This window comes from Balaenoptera ricei, chromosome 9 (assembly GCF_028023285.1).
Source record: "Balaenoptera ricei isolate mBalRic1 chromosome 9, mBalRic1.hap2, whole genome shotgun sequence".
NCBI lineage: Eukaryota > Metazoa > Chordata > Mammalia > Artiodactyla > Balaenopteridae > Balaenoptera > Balaenoptera ricei.
In genome coordinates this window covers 53,516,907-53,535,685 of record NC_082647.1, presented here as the reverse complement: position 1 = coordinate 53,535,685, position 18,779 = coordinate 53,516,907, and the positions used below count along the sequence as shown (strand labels likewise).

The 18,779-nt window shown below is 37.8% G+C and overlaps 1 protein-coding gene and 1 long non-coding RNA gene across 2 annotated transcripts in view; one reads left to right on the top strand and one right to left on the bottom strand.

The window, feature by feature from the left end:
- The window catches only part of LOC132371955 (uncharacterized), a 329,599-nt gene that overhangs the window by 62,200 nt on the left and 248,620 nt on the right, over positions 1–18,779 (bottom strand). The window lies entirely within an intron of this gene.
- LOC132371498 (large ribosomal subunit protein eL21-like) lies at positions 13,267–13,806 on the top strand. The gene has a single exon (XM_059932761.1). The coding sequence runs from the start codon at positions 13,277–13,279 to the stop codon at positions 13,757–13,759; it is 483 nt and encodes a 160-aa protein (XP_059788744.1). The 5' UTR covers positions 13,267–13,276; the 3' UTR covers positions 13,760–13,806.

Genomic DNA, 18,779 nt, shown 5'->3' with positions numbered 1-18,779 from the left:
CCATGTGCTAAGCCTTGGCATAGATGAATTTGGCTATTGAATGCAAGCTTCAGACGGGCCTGTCATGCACCACCCACAAGGCGTGATCTTACGGCTCCCCGCCCAAAGACACATGAAGAACCCACCCTTTGCCAGGCCCTACGGATGCCATTGTGAATAAGAAGCTCACATTTCAATAATTTCCCATATATTATTTAAGACACAGCACTTGTCCTCACGGAAGTGGAAAGAAGAGACTAATCCAATAGCCGAACACAGAAGAATATGAAGTCATCTGAAAAAGCTAAATCAAAACAGGCTCACAAATCACTGCCATTGAGAAAAAGGTCTCTCTGTATGGCCTAGGACCATCTACGGGGTGATACAACTTGGGGTTCTCCGTGGCTATATTACAGTGAAGATTCTTCTTCCATCATAGGATCCTTATATAGCAATACTGTGTCCCCTGCATTTCAGTAAGTTTCTGGTGAGCCACATAAAGTGCTGACACTAGGTGTCCAACATATTTGTTTTATAAATATCCACGGAGAGCCTATGTGGCAAGCACAGTGCATATGCCAGGTGTGAGGACAGGGAAGGCAATCATAAACAAAAGTGGGTCCCTAAATCACAAGGAAATTACAATTAAGGGAGGAAAGACAGATAAACAAGTATGTAATACTATCTAGTCATATACGATTATGAAGGAGAAAGGAATTGTAATTATGTGTGGGGATTTATCTCTGGGGCAGATTTATGAAAGCAGTGGCATTGAACTGAACATGGGAAAAAGGTCAGAATTTTGTAAGGTAAATACAGAAGAAAGGACATTCCAGGCAGAGAGAAAGTCACAATTATATTCATGGAGGTGGGACAGCACCAGATGTTTTTAGAGAATAACAAATACTATATTTCATTCTGGCTGGTTAGTCACAAAAAAAGAATGAGATAATGCCTGGAATGTGGTTTGGAGCCAAAGCAGGAAAATCTTTGAATGTCATGATTAGGGATATGTGTTGCACTGTACAGGCGATGGGCAATCAAAGTTATAGAATCAATCTTTTTGCGGCGAGCATTCAGCCCTACCGCTCGTGGTAGAGATGAAAAAACTAAAGCCAGAGAGGTTCAGTGACTTGCTGACATCACACAAATGATTAACTGCAGAACTACTGAATGTTTTTCCAGACGGGGCCATAATGATCTGGTCTTGCTTCTGCAATGGTGGTTTCAAAATATGTTATGGAATGGAGTAGAATAAGGAAGGATTGAGGATGGGAGAAACCAGTTAGAGAGATCTATCAGGGACAAAACAAGACATAATGAGAACCTGAAACAGGATGGATCTAAAAATAGAAAGGAGATGATGGTGATGGTGATGATGGTGACCATGAGGAGAAGGGGAAGAGCAAATTTATGTTACATAGTGATTACTGTACTAGCACTATTTGAAATACTTTACATATGTTAACACATTCAGTCATGATTGCAACTCCCTTATTAGTATCCCATTTTACAGAAGAAGGAATATAATCACAAGAAATAAAGTTATTGCCAAAATGACAGAATTTCATTGGAAGAGCCAGGATTCAAACTTGGCATTCTGGCTCTAAAGTCTAAATTCCTAACTAATGGATGTGAGAAACCTCGTGGAATAGAGTCTACAGGCAGAACTAGCAACTGGTATTGCGGTTGAAAGAGGAAGATTTAGAGCCATGATAAAAGTTTGAATTTGGATGACTGGAAAAATGAGGTCTTTTTTAAAAATGGAAATAGATATGTCCTTAAAAGAGTATTTGAGATCTGTTTGGTTTTAGATGCGGTGTTATATAACAAGAGAGAAAGGGAGGTATTAAGAAATATGAGTAAAGTTTAATTGAGAGATTTTAAGCTTAGAAGAGTAGATGACATTGGAAGTCAACCTTAGAGAGATGAGAGTTCAAGTCCCAGGCATGAATGAAATCCTCAAGGAAAAAAGATGTGAAAAGCCTTGTCACTAAGGAGTGAAGGTAAGAGGAGTTCCTGAAAGATTATGGGAGCCTTTCAGAGAACAACAGGGGAAACCAAGAAAGGCCATGTCATGGAATCCAGGAATAGAGCATTTTGAGAAAGGTCTTGTGTTGAGCAGAGACCAATCAAAGAAGAGGAGGATGAGAAAAGGTGAGGTGATTGGTGGGTAAGAGTCACTGGTGACTTCTGATGAGGCTGGTATAGGACAGCTGTGGGGGCAGAAATCTGATCAGAAACCATGTAGAAGGGATGGGGAGACCATGATGTTGGATACCCTGGTGATTGAAGGAAGGAGAGGCATAGGCTGATCACCTGACAGTAGTAGGGAAGCATGTGAGGTTGTTGAAACTGCTGAGAGCCAATCATATCTGTAAATAAAATATGTCTATATTGGCCATGTGATGTTTTTATATCAACATTAATATCATTTCTGAAACAGGTAGCCAAGTTACTGAACGAGTTCAGAGAGGGCCAAATATCTAGGAAATAAAATAATTGTTCAAAAATACAACCAATGAAAATAATGGTGATATTAATGTATTGCTTAAATGCAAAGCCTCTGAAGGAATTTCAATTCTGGATCAATCAGTATTGTTTCTGCACATCAAAATGATAACAAGGATATGGCATAATACATTTAAAAAATATAAGAGAACATAAAAATATTTAAAGAAGAAAAACTAAAATGGCAAATCATTCTACTATCATCAGCAGCACTACCACAAACCCCTGGGAAATTGTGTCATTTCTTCCTCTCTACCTTCAACATTCTTGGATTACTGCACTCACCATCAGTTCTACTACTATTGAATTTTTGCTTCGAGTGTCTTCTTCCTTCCCATTTAGATACTTAAAGAATGTTTACTAAATTGGATTGTGCCAAATATGATAGACTTGAAAATGCCAGCTTGGTGCTTGGAGAGAAAATGTGAAAAACACAATTTCACTGTTCTGAGGGATTTTATTTCCAAAAAAAGGGAATACAGTGTATAGCGTCTAGAAGCATCAGCTGTGGTATCAGAAAGACCTCTGCTCAAATCCCACCTCTCTTTTGCCTATATATGTGACCTTGGCAAAATTATTTAATTTCAATAAACCCTAGTTTCCCTATCTATAAAATAAGACTAATAGGGTTAATGAGAATACCTTTTTTTCTTTCTTTTTTTAATTTTTAATTTTTATACCATCTTTAAAGGTTACACTCCACTTACAGTTATTACAAAATAGTAGCTATATTCTCCATATTATACAATACATCCTTGTAGCCTATCTGACACCCAAGAGTTTGTATCTCCCACTTCCCCACCCCTATATGCCCGCCCGCCACTGGTAAACACTAGTTTGTTCTCTATATCTGTGAGTCTGTTTCTTTTTTGTTATATATACTAGTTTGTTGTATTTTTTTAGCTTCCACATGTAAGTGATATATACAGTATTTGTCTTTTTCTGTCTGATTTATTTCACTTAGCATAATACCCTCCAAGTCCATCCATGTTGCTGCAAATGGCAAAACTTCATTCTTTTCTATGGTTGAGTAGTATTCTATTGTGTATATACATATCTTATATATATCAGATATATATATATCATATATATCAGACAGAGAAATTAAGGAAACAATCCCATTTACCATAGCATCAGAAAGAATAAAATACCTAGGAACAAACCTACCTAAAGAAGCAAAAGACCTGTACTCAGAAAACTATAAGACACTGGTGAAAGAAATTAAAGGCAACACAAACTGATGTTCTTGGATTGGAAGAATGAATATTGTTAAAATGACCATACTAGCTAAGGCAATCTACAGATCCAATGCAATCCCTATCAAAATACCAGAGGCATTTTTCACAGAACTAGAACAAAAATAATGATAATACTTTTTGATAGGATTTGGGGGATTATATGAGTTAATGCACATACAGTGTTTAGCACAAATCCTGATGCATTTAAAACTCTCTCACCGTTAACTGTTATTTTTTTCCCTTTTGTTCTGAGAGAATAATACTGTGACATATCCTCTACACTGCTTCTATAAACCATCCCATCATGTTTTCTTCTTCTATCCTCCTCTTTGTTGCTGCAGCTTCTTCTTCCTCCTCACTCCCTTCTTCTTCTTCTACTTCCTCTCCTCTCTCTCCCCCTCTCTCTCTCCCTCTCTCTCTCTGTCTCTCCTTCAGGAAGAATAAGTACCATCAGGCTTCCTCAAAGGAATATCAGACAGTGCATTTGTTTGCTCAGCTGCCCTAACAAAATACTACAGATTGAATGGCTTGAACAACAGAAATTTATTTTCTCACAGGTCTGGAGACTAGAAGTCCAAGGGCAAGGTGTTGCAGGTTTGGTTCCTTTTGAGGCCTCTCTCCTTGGCTTGCAGGTGGCCACCTTCTAACTGTGTCCTCACGGCAATGTAAGCCTTTCCTCTCTGCATGCATCCCATGTGTCTTCCATTTCTCATAAGAACACCAATCAAATTAGAGCCCACTCATATGACCCCACGTAACCTTAATTACCTCTTTGAAGACCCCCATCTCTAAATACACTCACATTCAGAGGTACTCGGAGTTCAGACTTCAACATATGAATTATGGGGGGGGGGGCGGTGGGCACACAATTGAGTCCATAGCAGGGAGGAATAATAATATTCTCCATTCTTTGTGCCTGTATATTACTTAAACTAACACAGTGGGAAGAATGCCAGTTCATAGACATAACTGAATATTAAGTATATCATTTGTTTCCCCTTGTTAATATCACTGTTTCTAATATAAGAAAACATATAAAGAAATGGAATATAATTTCTCTACTGTAAAGGAGTATCCATTTTATAGAATATGCTTTAATTCAACCTAGTGTTTACTTGAAAAAAGAATAATGGCATTAGCACATGTAGAACTATATCAAAGATAGTGGGATGAATTCCTAAGTACATAGTATAGTTAGCTGCATTTCAATTACACTTTGTTGACTAGTGAAAAGAAAATGCCAGTGTAAATACACTGCTTAAATATAAAACATCAAAAAGGGATTTTTTTATGTACAACAATTGGCAAAGTGTAAACACAGAATGTTGATGTTTTTCATTTTTCTCTTAAAAGGCTGAATTGAGTTCAGTGCCAGAGGCAGAGTGCCAGGCTATCGGCTTTGACAAGCTCAGCTGAAGTAAAGCCTGCCTTCCAAAATGGGAGGGGCAAGAAACCCAGAAAAATACCTCACTCCTGTAACACACAAACACTTTAAGCACTTGACTTTTCCTTAATACACATCAGCTTTGCAGCACACCTAGAGAAATTATTTTAATATATGTATATGCTTCTGTAAATCTTATAAACGTGCTTGCTATTTATTAAATACCAGGCATTAAGTCAGTCTGAAGTATCCTTTTCACCTGTACTGGGAAAAAAATTCTTCAATACAACCTTTAGACTCTTCCATTATTTAATGAAAATTAAGATTTTAATGCATAGTTTTCTTTAGATTATACCTTGACTCTGTTGAGTACCACACACTGAAGAGCGTCTAAAAACAAATCCTGAGATACCCTGAAGGATGAGGAGAGATCACAGAATGTGTACCTCTTGATGGCTGTTTATTAATGTGGAAAAAGAATTTGGCACAAAGCAAATATGAGAAAGGAAATGTAAGAAAGTTTCCTGTGTGAGTAAAATTATTCTACATTTAATTTGAAAAAATTTAAGAATAACATCAAATGACATAAGATAAAATTCACCTGGGAATTAACCGTTTTCTGCAGTAAAACCTACTCCTATTAATGTAACTGTAAAAAGTTAGAAAATTCAACTAGGTTACACACCCCCCACCAATAATAATTGAATACTGAGAGCTCAGTTAGGATAACAGATAAATTACTTAGTAGAAGTCATCCCCTCGTAACCACGTTAATCTCATTTCTCCACTTTCTTTCACTAAAACACGGAAGTTTTCAAAGTAATTGGACTCTCCAAATGAGTAGCAGGAGAAGCCACCTTTCCCGACAGGCAGCAATCAGCCAAAATGGGATTTCCAGGGTAAAAAGTTTATCTGCCTTCATCACATTCTTGATGTAGGCAGGCAGTCTTGCAGTCTGTGTCACTGGGCCAGCTCTTGGGCCAATTAAAAAACGGAGAAGGAGAGTGGGAGGTGAGGAGAAGAGAAGAAGGGCAGGAAAAGAGTAGGAGGAGAAAAGCAGAAGGAAGAGAGGAAAAGCAAGCCCAACCAACTCCAAATACCAGAGTGAAATGAAAAGTTGAAAGAGACTGAGTCATCCATAGACCTTGCCTTGCACCTCATCCAACCTTGCTGATGGTTAATATTTATAGAAATGACATAAGATGTTCATGTGCACGTGTCGCCACAAAGAAAAGCTGAGCCTCCCTGGAAGCAATCTTTAATCAGCAATTATGCTTGGGAATGCAAAGAGGATGGCACGTTAAAGCAACCTAGCTAATAATATGCACTCACTCGATGATTTATGATAGACCAGGAACGAACAACACCGATTCGATTTATTTAACTGTCTGTGCACCTCCTCAGGGAAGGGAAGACATAAATTTTGGTAGGCTGATAAATGATTCGTACTTGGTAGCTGTGCTAAATCATGCATGATTATCTCCCCAGCTTTTCCTATAGGAGTACCCTGAGCAAGTGGAATGCCTAGAACGTTCCTCCCATCTTCCACAGATAAATTCAGGTTGGCCTGAAATTTGGCCAGGATGGTAGAGTAGATAGATATGGGAACTACTGTAGTAGTATATGCCCTGAAATACTAAATTTAGAAGTTATAAGTTACAAATAAAGTTCCTGAATATCTACTCTTACACACACACACACACACACACATTTATATTAAACATTTAAATAAACACATACTTTATTCATTCAACAGCATCTATTAAACATCCCCTAGGTGTCAGGGAATGTACCTGCTAGGAGTAAATTAATAAAACATGATTCTTGTCTTCAGGGAAGGTGAAAGAGAAAGGGAAATATAATTGATCGAGTATCTGTCATGCACCTAATATACGTGATCATGACACTGCTGTGGAGTTTGTACTATTTTCCACATTTTACTGACAAAGAAACTAGGGTTCAAGGAAACTAAAAGGGTTCAAGGAAACTAAGTGACTGTTTATCATTAATTACCCAGTTAAGTAGCAAAGTCAGGATTTCAACCGAAATATGTCAAACTGCAAATTCCGGGTTCTCTCCACTATTCCGCCAAGAGCTGAAGCAAGGAAGATGGGCAAGTAAACACTTGCAATAAAATATTTAAAGTACAATAGTAGAATGGAAATATGAACATTATAAAGTAATGGCAAAAAAAAGAGTAGTAAATTCTGGTTGGGGTGAAAGAAAAGGAAAAAGGTCTGATGAGTCCTTTCCAAAGAGAGAATATTTGAGCACTGTGTCGAAGAACAAACAGTGCTTCCCTCGTCTCTACCAGTACACATAGTGCTAGGCCCCTGTTAAACTCTGTGCTGTCCCCCAAATACACCAAGCTCTTCACCTATCCTCTCTCTGTCCATACTGTATGATTTGCCGGATATGGCTCTTCCTCTTTTTCTACCTGGTGAATTCCTAGAATGAAATGGACTCAGGGAAGTGAAAATTTCTATACATTTGCCTAGTGATTAGTTCATTCAGCAAATATTTGAGTCCCTATTTATATACCAGATACTGAATATTTAGAGATAAGGACCACTAAATCTTGACTTGCTGAAAATCTAGTTGGGGATATAGAAAATTAACATTATCATTATAATACAATATTTGCTATGTTAAAAGAAAGCACAGGGGATATGAGAGAACAGCTGAGGGCACCGAAGGAGGCTTTCCAGAGAAGGACACCCTGGTCTGTGTCTTAAAGACTAAGTCGTTGTTGATATACAGTGGGAAAAAAAATAATTAAAACAAAAAAAAAATCTAACTTCCTGGTGTGTTTTGCACTGTTGGAAAATATCATTACAATCTTGGCAGCACTGCAGTGAATTGTTAATTGTGTAATGAGCAGTAGAGCTGATTGAATGCATGAGACCAGCAAAGTGACATAACAGTTGCATAGTATAACAGTTGCATAGTATAATTCATGTCTTTCCTATGCACCAGCCAGGAGAAATTTGACAATGATGTGTTCATTGGAAGAAAGTTAATTCTGAATCTAAGGCTCTTATCAGACTCAATTTACTAACAATATTGATTTCCTGATATAATCTGCAAATGAAAGGAAATTTATTTGATTGGCATAGAAGAGGAGAAATAATCATGACTGAACTGACAAGCAGAATGATAACCCTATTCTGACCAGAAAGACATGTCTATGTGAAAAACTTTTCTAGAACAGCTTAGTCCAACACGAGGATATTTACTCCAGGTTCTGTGATCCTCCTTCCCCCTCTGTCTTTCCTAACTTTCTCCCTCCCTCCTTCCTCCTCCCCTCTTTTCTCTCAATAGATAGATAGATAGATAGATAGATAGATAGATAGATAGATAGATCACCTTTTTAACCCCTTAAAAAGGTATACATGTATATGTAATAAATATATAAATGTAATAAATATATATTACATAGGGACTTTATACTTTTTAAGGGGTTAAAAAAGTGACCTTATACAAGAATAAATATGAGTAATAAATATGGGTAAGAAAAATGACAAACAGTATTCTAGAAAGACAATTTGTATACCAATGACAATAATTTCCTTTGAATTTCTCTTATTGCAATTTAATTCTAAGCATGTTAATTCTTGATGTTGCTCAGCTTCAAATACCTTCTGGCTTTTACACCTGAATTATAAGAACAAGCCTATAATTCGCCTACATTTGCAGCAAAACACAGCTTAGCCTTGAAGCTTTTCACCTTCAGATTTAGGTTTTCAATTATCATGATTTTAGTTCCATTTTTCAGTTTTTTGCTAGCAATGAATACTATACTATTTTTCCGATGAAGCACATTTCTAAATAAGCGTGTAAATTCATTTGTAAAAACACCAGTGTGTTATAGAGACTATGGTAAAAACATTTTGATTATATTATAAAAATCTTCATTTAGTACTTGAAATTACCTCTGTATTCATGACTATACTTGTCTATACTAACAAAATAAGGTATAGATACAAATCAGTTACTAAAATTCAAAAACAGCAAAGGAATGAATAGCATATAAGTGCTAGAAGGGTCTTAAAGTAATACTAAAATAAAAATGCACGTTTTGCTTAAAATGTCTAGATAATTCCCACAAATCTTTGTTTTATTTTCTGGTGTAGACCTGCCCCATATCTCTAAGAGCATTTCACATGATTTTTCATGAAATATCAATGATAAAATTCTCAGTATTTATGCTTATTTTTCAGATGTTCAAGACATAAAGGTAGACATGGAAAGCCTTAATTTTAGGATTTTGGAGGGGAAAATCAGCTAAGTCTCCTAATTAAACAAGAAGTTTATTCTCTGTTGTTATATTTTAATAACAAGTTACCTATTTGTTTATAGAAAAATATTCAATTATCAACTAGACATTAAGCCATCAGTACAGAATTTTAAATCTGGGAGAATTTCCATAAGAAACTGAATCTAAATAAAGTGCTGGTATATTTTTCATTATAATTTTAGCACCGAAGTATATTATATGCTCCCCAACATCTTCTACATGAGTGCTTAGGCCCATGTTCCTACTGATGTTCTCCAGAAATGCAAACTAAGACGTGAGTTGGCAGCTTCCTGGAAAGATGAAAGAGGCTTTGGAAGCCAAGCTGTGCCCCTGGCCAGATTCCAGATGAGTGGTTCCTTCCTGAGACGAGGCTGAGTCAGCCAGGAATAGCCTCAAGGCAGTAAAAGTGAATGGCAAATAAGTAAAATGACAGAAGATTAAGGGAAGACAAAATATTTGATCTCTAATTTTATACCAAAGACTTGTTAATTATGAAAAATCTGATCCTTTGATTGTGTTTATTTCATTTACGTTCAGAAGTGGTTCAAGGGAGTTAGAGATGTGTGCCACACAGCAAAAGTCAATGAGCAATACATTTCTTCAACATTCTTTCCTCTCAGAATGAAAAGATATACATTCTGAGAAGCAAACATAAAACTGGTTTATAGGAGCAGGCCCATGGTGCCAGTGAGGAGTTTGTCTTCATTTTCCAGAATAGCTGCTAAAAAAATCATCAGCATGTGTATTAGAGTTCTCCAGAGAAACAGAATATATACATATATGTGTGTGTGTGAATATATATATGTGTATATGTGTGTGTGTGTGTGTGTGTGTGTATATATATATATATATATATATATATATATATATATATACATATATATATAAACATTTATTATAAGGAATTGGCTCATGCAGTTATGGAGGCTGACAAGTCCCAAGATCTGCAGACGGGAAGCTGGAGACCCAGGAGAGATGATGGTGTAGTTCCCAAGTCCATAGGTCTGCAGACTGGAAACCCAGGAAGAGCCAATGTTTCCACCTGAGTTAGAAGGCAGGAATAAAAATCCAATGTTCCAGCTCAAGGTGGTCAGGCAGGAGGAAATTCCTTCTTATTCACAGGAGAGTCAGTCTTTTTTGTTCTACTCAGGCCTTCAAGTGATGGGATGAGGCCCACCCACGTTAGGGAGGGCAATCTGCTTTACTCAGTCTACTGAGTCAAATGTTAATCTCATCTAGAATACCCTCACAGACATACTAAGGATAATGTTTGACGACATGTCTGGGCACACAATGGTCCTGTCAAAATGAACTATTACAGCACAGTAAGACGTAAGAGGAAAAATAAGATAGTATCTCATCTATGCAAATTTTTTTTTTTAATTTCCAAAAGTTGAGCCACCAGCATATCAAAGGATTTGTCCAAAGCCATAAGGATCATTAGTATTGAAGCTGGAATTAGATCAGATGTCTCGACTCAATTGTGGAAATTACTAGTTTTCAGAAGACATATATTTGAAAACTTGAAAGTATGACCTTTTTCCTTTTCTTTCTTTCTCTTTCATTTTGATTTGTCCTGATTAAGTGAAGGATTACTTTCTCTTCTCGCAATTTCAAACAATTTTAATCTGCTCTCCAAAGTCACACTAACCACCTTATAAAACTCAGGAAACAAAAACTGTTGACAAGAAATCTCATTAGGCTGCTCTCCAAAATCTCCTCACTAAAAAAAGATTAAGTGCATTCTAACACTGAAAATAACAAATGCTGAGTTTAGGCTGAGGTGGCATGTTATTCCAAAGAGTGCAAGATAAACAACAAGTGTTGCAAACACACCTGAACAAATAGCTCTACCCAAACCTCCATCCTGTCTCTTTCCTGGATGATAACAGTAAACTGTAATGTGACAGGCGGTGTAGTTCTTGGTCACGTTGACCTGAAGGAAAGGTCCACAACTCAGACTGCACATGCTGCTTTGAAATGTTTCCGTTACGTTTTCAATCTTCTCCTTTCTGCTGTCTACAGAGACCATAATCAGATTCTAAAACTGTCACCAAGATGACCAGCAGGCCTATAAGACCCTGGTGCAGTCTAGACCTGGAATTTGTTTCCTCTTTTCTCTTTGCCACAACTAGCAATGGTGACAGCAGAAATGAACAGAAAAGAGTAACACATCTCTAGCACAATAACCCCCACCCCATAAATCCCCTTATGTTCACCCTGGGCTGATTATCCGTGGGTTTCTGTGTCATCATCTATTCTGCACTTACTGCATGGAAGCGTGAAAGGTATCAGATCTTAAGCTGAAATAAAATGCAACAGGATGCCTAGAAGAGGAAGGATTTTTTTTTTTTTGCTGCTGTTTGTTTGTGCTTTTTGCGAAATCAGAAAAAACCACAGCCAGGTTCCTTACCTGGATATAAACATTTTCGACAAAACCCCTTTCACATGGTCTAGGAGGCTCTTCATCATCTGGTCAGCATCGCCTCCAGCCCCATCTCCTAGGACCCTCACTGCCCCCCCCCCCATTCCCGCCAAAGTGGCCTTGCTCCTTCCCACCTCAGAGACTCTCTACAAACTGTTCCTTCTGTCTGGAATATCTGTCCCTCCACCCTATAGCAGGGTGATACACTTTAAAATATTCCCTGATGGTATTTTTCCCTGTGTAATTTGAATTTTTCTCTGCAGCTCTTCTGTTATTAAGACAGATATGACTTTAGTACTTATTTCCATAGGCAGGTGGAGGGCAAATACCATCTTGGCAAGCAGAAGGAAATGACTTAGGACTACCCTTGACTGACAGAAAGAGAAAAGGAAAAAAAAGAAGTCTGAGGGGAAGATGGAAGCCTTCTTTATATAACCCTCCAAGGAAGCCCCAAAGTCAAACAGGGAGACTGGAGGAGATGGGAGAAGTTGTGAGACTGTAAAAACATGCAAATAGTTCAGTAGATTTCCAGAATAAATGAGTTACTGCTTGTTCACAATCTCCAAAGACTGCATGCCTTTCAGAGGAGCTCTGAGGTTGTCATGGTACCATGTTGAACATGGTGCCTGAGTGATAAGAATAGAAATGACTGAGGGGAGGGCCCAGGTGAATGGACTTGAAATAGCTCCCTGTTTCTGCTCAGTCTGTGTTTGGCATTTAGAGAATCCAGAAATTCCTTTTTGTCTTACTGGTAGATTCAGAAGATAGCTTAAGATGCAAGATCGTGATCTTCCAGCAGAAAGACACAGCATCAACTTCCCAAACCAGGAATCAAAAGAGGAATCTCTGGGAATCTGTGGTACTAGTGAGAGGTTGAGGGCAGGGGATAGACATAATAGAGAGATGGTGGCCAGTCTCCATGGGAGCAATTACCAGGGACTGCCTATGCTGAGAAAGGAGACTACAACTTACAGCAGCCACAGAAAAGTCAGGAGCAAAGACAGCAAGGAGATAAATCAACAACCAAAGAGCTGTCAAGAGGAGCTACGCCTCAACCAGAGGTCAGCAGGAGCCAGTGAACCACACTCCCCATCACTATGATGTTCTATAAGCTTCCTTCTGGTCCTGAATGTTGGCAGGAGGCAGGGCTATGGTGGTGACAGTAGTGGTAGTGAGGAGATACTGGCCAGGAAGCAGAGGGAGGGATGTAAAAACGACCGAGGGCAGAGGTGCTAAGAAACTGATCATTGACCCAAGAGAGACTGAATTCATCAAAGAAGGACTAAGTTTTAAATTTTAAGAGACCCAGAGGCGTTCAACGGCAAGATCAAGGATTCTTCTCCATTACTGTAAGAGTGGCCAAAACACAGTCAAAATCAGCTAGAGTAAAGAAAGTAGACTCCTTTTCGGCCGGAACCGCCATCTTCCAGTAATTCGCCAAAATGACCAACACAAAGGGAAAGAGGAGGGGCACCCACTACATGTTCTCTAGGCCTTTTAGAAAACATGGAGTTGTTCCTTTGGCCACATACATGCGAATCTACAAGAAAGGTGATATTGTAGATATCAAGGGAATGGGCACTGTTCAAAAAGGAATGCCCCACAAATGTTACCATGGCAAAACTGGGAGAGTCTACGATGTTACCCAGCATGCTGTTGGCATCATTGTAAACAAACAAGTTAAGGGCAAGATTCTTGCCAAGAGAATTAATGTGCGTATCGAGCATATTAAGCACTCTAAGAGCCGAGATAGCTTCCTGAAACGGGTGAAGGAAAATGATCAGAAAAAGAAGGAAGCCAAAGAGAAAGGTACTTGGGTTCAGCTGAAGCGCCAGCCTGCTCCACCCAGAGAAGCACACTTCGTGAGAACCAATGGAAAGGAGCCTGAACTGTTGGAGCCCATTCCCTATGAATTCATGGCATGATGGGTGTAAAGAAAATAAAAGACCTGGACTGTGAAAAAAAAAAAAAAAAAAAAAAGAACGTAGACTTATTTGGCAAATGATTCATCATGTGTAAATTTCACCCCATCTCTTACTGGTACCCCTGCCCTAGTTTCTTAAAAATCTCTATGGAACCTTAACTTGCACATAGGCTATTTACAAAACCTGGACTTGGAGCCAAGTTATCTTCAGAACAGTGGCATGGCCCAGTTAGAGAAATAAGCAGAGATGGATACAATCTATGTAAAGAGGAGAAGGAGGGAAGGAAGGAAGGAGGGAAGGAAGGGAGGAAGGAAGGAAGGTAGGAAGGGCAGGAGGAAGGGAGGGAGGAAACAGAGAAGAAAGGAGGGAAGGATAAAGGAGGGAAGGAGAAAGAAGGAAAATGGGAAGATGGAAGGAAAAGAAAATGGAGGGGGAAAGGGGATAAGGTGGACAGACAAGGAAGAAGGGGAGGGGAAAGAAGGGAGAGGGAAGGAGAGAATAAAGAAGGGAGAAGGAGGGATCTTTTGGACTTCTTGCTTCTATGAGAACTAGATCTCTTTTCAGAGACAATTCATCCTTCAGCTCACAGTTAAATTATCACTCCCTTGATCTCTTCCACTGGGTACATGCCCCTAGTATATGTTCTCCTGGCACCATTTAACTTTCTTCACAGCAATTACCTCAGCTCCAATCACACTTATTTGTGTGATGATCTGAGTAACTCCATGCTCCCTTTCTTGCTGGCAGGGACCAAGGTGGCTTGGTCTCACCATTTTAATGACAGTGTCTAGACCTGTCTGAATATCTGAAATATAGTAGGTGCTTAATAAATATTCATTCTTAAAATGCATAATGGAATTAGTATGTTTTATTAGATTGTACTTTTCTCCTTCTATCCAATGATTCTTTTCTTACTATTCATTAATCTCAAAGGTTTTATTGATAGTGAATCAATCTTGATGGGTTTATAAAGTAGGATCTGAGTGATCACTTTGTATTTCTTTAAATGTTAATTCAAAACTTGCCAGGAATTCATGTTCTGGTTATACATCTGTAATTATTAAGAATTTAAGACAACATAATAGACAACCAATTCCAAATCAAAGGAAAATATACAAATTTGGATTTGAGTAGGAAAGCAGTCTAATGCCCAAAGAACCAATATGCTGAGGTTGCTGATACTCCCCTTAATATCCATCCTCTGCTTTACTCTCAGAGTATTATGTTTAGCTCAATATTTGTGCAGAATAAAGACTAAATTCCCCATTAAATTTGTAGCAAAAATAGACCTTTGACTAAGATCTGCCACTGAGAGGTAAGAGAAAGCAAGTGTGCAATTTCTGGATTATATTCTTAAAGGGAGGGGCATGTTCTTTTTCTTTGCTTTCTTCCATCCTGCTGCTTAGAGTATAATCATGGGGGTGAGCCATATTGGACAGATGATGGCAGCATTCTAGCACAGCATTTAAATGGAAAGAGTCAATGATAACAGGATACTGAAAATATATCTGCACTCCAATGTTTATTGCACCATTATTCACAATAGCCAAGACATGGAAACAACCTAAGCATTGTCAACAAATGAATGGATAAAGAAGACATGAGGCAGATACAGATATAGATATAGATGATATAGATACAGATACAGATATGACAACATGGATGAAACTTGAGGGCATTATGTTAAGTGAGATAAGTCAGACAGAGAAAGACAAATACTGTATATCACTAATATGTGGAATCTAAGAAAGGTCAAACTCATAGAAGAGAGTAGAATGGACAGTAGAATGGACAGAAACAGAGAGTAGAATGGACAGATAGAATGGACAAACTTACAGATAGAAGATGAACAAGTTCTGGAGATCTAATGCACAGCATTGTGATTGTAGTCAACAATACTGTACTATATATTTCAAAGTTGCTGAGAGACCAGATGATAAATGTTCTCAACAGAAAAAAGAAATGATAATTATGTGATGGGATGGAGTTGTTAGGAAACGCTATGGTGGTAATCACACTGCAAAATATAAATGCATCAAATTATCACAGTGTATACCTTAAACTTACTCAAAGTTATATGTCAATTATATTTCAGAGAAAATAAAAACGACGGAAGGGGTGTAGGTCTCCGGAACATAGCCGCCATATCAGCTGGCAAACACCTACCTAAAAATAGTTACATGTCTGAGAAAATGAAATTATCTCAATTTAGCCACTGTTTTTTTAGTTTCTGTTACCTACAGCTGAACTTACGTCTTGGTTAACCAACACAATAGTGTTGACCTTTGATCTACTTTATTAACCACTGAAGAGTTTAATCAATGTCCATAGACGTTCACTGGTATATTGTGTGTGTGCATTTCATCACTCCTGGATGTTGCAATGGAAAATAGGTGGAAGGATTTAAATATGATGTCTGAGCCTGGAATCATTGAAAACACCTAGGTACCACCTCACACCTGTCAGAATGGCCATCATTAAGAAGTCTACGAATAACAAATGTTGGAGAGGGTGTGGAGAAAAGGGAACACTCCTACACTGTTGATGGGAAGGTAAGTTGGTGCAGCCACTATGGAAAACAATACAGAGGTTCCTCAGAAAACTAAAATTAGAATTATCATATGATCCTGCAATCCCACTCCTGGGCATATATCTGGACAAAACTATAATCCAAAAAGATACATGCACCCTTATGTTCACTGCAGCACTATTCACAATTGCCAAGACATGGAAACAACCTAAATGCCCATCGATAGATGAATGGATAAAGAAGATGTGGTACATATATACAACAGCATGCTACTTAGCCATAAAAAAAGAATGAAATAATGCCATTTACAGCAACATGGATACAGCTAGAGATTATCAAACAAGTGAAGTAAGGCAGAAAGAGAAAGACAAATATCATATGATATCACTTATATGTGGAATCTAAACTATGGCACAAATGAACCTGTCTATGAAACAGAAACAGACTCACAGACATAGAGAACAGACTTATGGTTGCCAAGGGGGAGGGGCGTTCAGAGGGATGGACTGAAAGTTTGGGGTTGTAGATGCAAACTATTACATATAGAATGAATAAACAACAAGGTCCTACTGTATAGCACAGGGAACTATATTCAATATCCTAGGATAAACCATAATGGAAAAGAATACAAAAAAGAATGTATATAATGTGTATAACTGAATCACTTTGCTGTACAGCAGAAATCAACCAATGTTTGTAAATCAACTATACTTCATTAGAAAAATAAATTAAAAAAAAGAAAACACCTAAGTATTATTCTACCATTTTCTTACATTAGTGATGTGAGATCATTTGGCTGGGGAGGGGGGTTATATTCTTTCTGGATATTATATAATCCTTCTTAGAAGGTGAACACAAAATTTAACAGCCCACTAACTCTCTCTTATTTTCTTACAGTTGGTCATTTCCCTTCTTGTTACTTTTATTATTAACATTATTACCATTGATTAATATATAAAGTTTTTATTAAATTTAAAATGCTTAAAATGTTAAAACTACGCATTTTCAATTATATTATCATCATCATTTAAAAGGTTTTTTAAGTTCAGACTCAAAGAGGCTAAATAACATGTAAGTTTATCCTTTAGAAAGTTTCAAATGCCTTTAAAACTCAAGACTCTTGGATCCTGGTTCCTGGATCCTGGGATTTCCTTATTCCAAAGAATGTCTTAAAAGATTTGTTTTATATATATTTTAAGCAACTTATATAAGCCTCAATTTTGTCTGAGCATTTTTCTCCATATTACTAGTCATTGATGCATATGCCTTTTACATTTATTGGACATGATTTTTTCTTTACTTTATGTTTATCAGGATGTTCACACACATATATATCCTATATATTTAAGTGATTTAAAATTTTCCTATCCTTGACCTCCTCTGATCCCTAGAACTTTCTAAGCTTAAAAGTAATGAAGGACATCTCAATGGACATGGTAGATATAATTACCTGTATTGAAAATATAAAATTTATTTTATTCACTAACAGCACATAAAAGGAAAGCAAAAAAAATGAGAAAATATCCTTATTTCAATATCTACATTAAAAATATTTCTATTGAACTTCCCTGGTGGCGCAGTGATTAAGAATCTGCCTGCCAATGCAGGGGCCACGTGTTCGATCCCTGGTCTGGGAAGATCCCATTTGCCACAGAGCAACTAAGGCCGTGTGCCACAACTACTGAACCTGTGCTCTAGAGCCCACGTGCCACAACTACTGAAGCCCGAGCGCCTAGAGCCCATGCTCTGCAATGAGGGAAGCCACTGCAATGAGAAGCCTGTGCACCGCAACGAAGAGTAGGCCCCACTCACCACAACTAGAGAAAGCTCACATGCAGCAATGAAGACCCAAAACAGCCATAAATAAATAAATAAAGTGGTTGTACCATTTTAAAAAAAATTGTATTAAAATAGCAGGAAATATAATGATATCCATAATACATAAATAGCTCATAAAATCAATTTTAAAAAATAAAGACCCCAAAGGATAAGTGGGCAAAAAAAAGGAACAGATGCTTTGTAAAATAGGACATCAGTCTGTGAAAAAAATATTTACTCAACATAGTAGGAACTTCTGGTTTCTGCCCATATGGCAACTTAACATGGGGCTTCTGGCTCCCTCTATAAAATTAACCCTGGAATAACTATAGAAGTGAGAAGGAAAATGTATTTCAGAAACTAACTTTTCCATAGTGATACTAAAGCTGATTTAAAAGATGTGTTGAGGGGAAGTAGTTGCCTGAAGCTTGGGACAGAGGACAGTTGGAGGACCAGTGACAGGATATGTTAGAATAACTTTGTAAATACTGCTCTGGCCTCTCTTCTGTGTGTTTGGGATCATCATTTCCTATGTCTTCACCATAAAAATCAATGGCAACTTTTCAGATGCCAGTGCAGATGGTCCAAGGAGCAAAAGCCCCATTGGGGTATGTGGCTTATATAAACAGGTGCCCATTAAGCAGCTGCCCCCAGACATTTGCTTTTACATCC

Excerpts from the sequence above, each read along its gene's own strand:
- LOC132371498 (XM_059932761.1), top strand. The coding sequence starts at position 13,277 with ATGACCAACACAAAGGGAAAGAGGAGGGGCACCCACTACATGTTCTCT.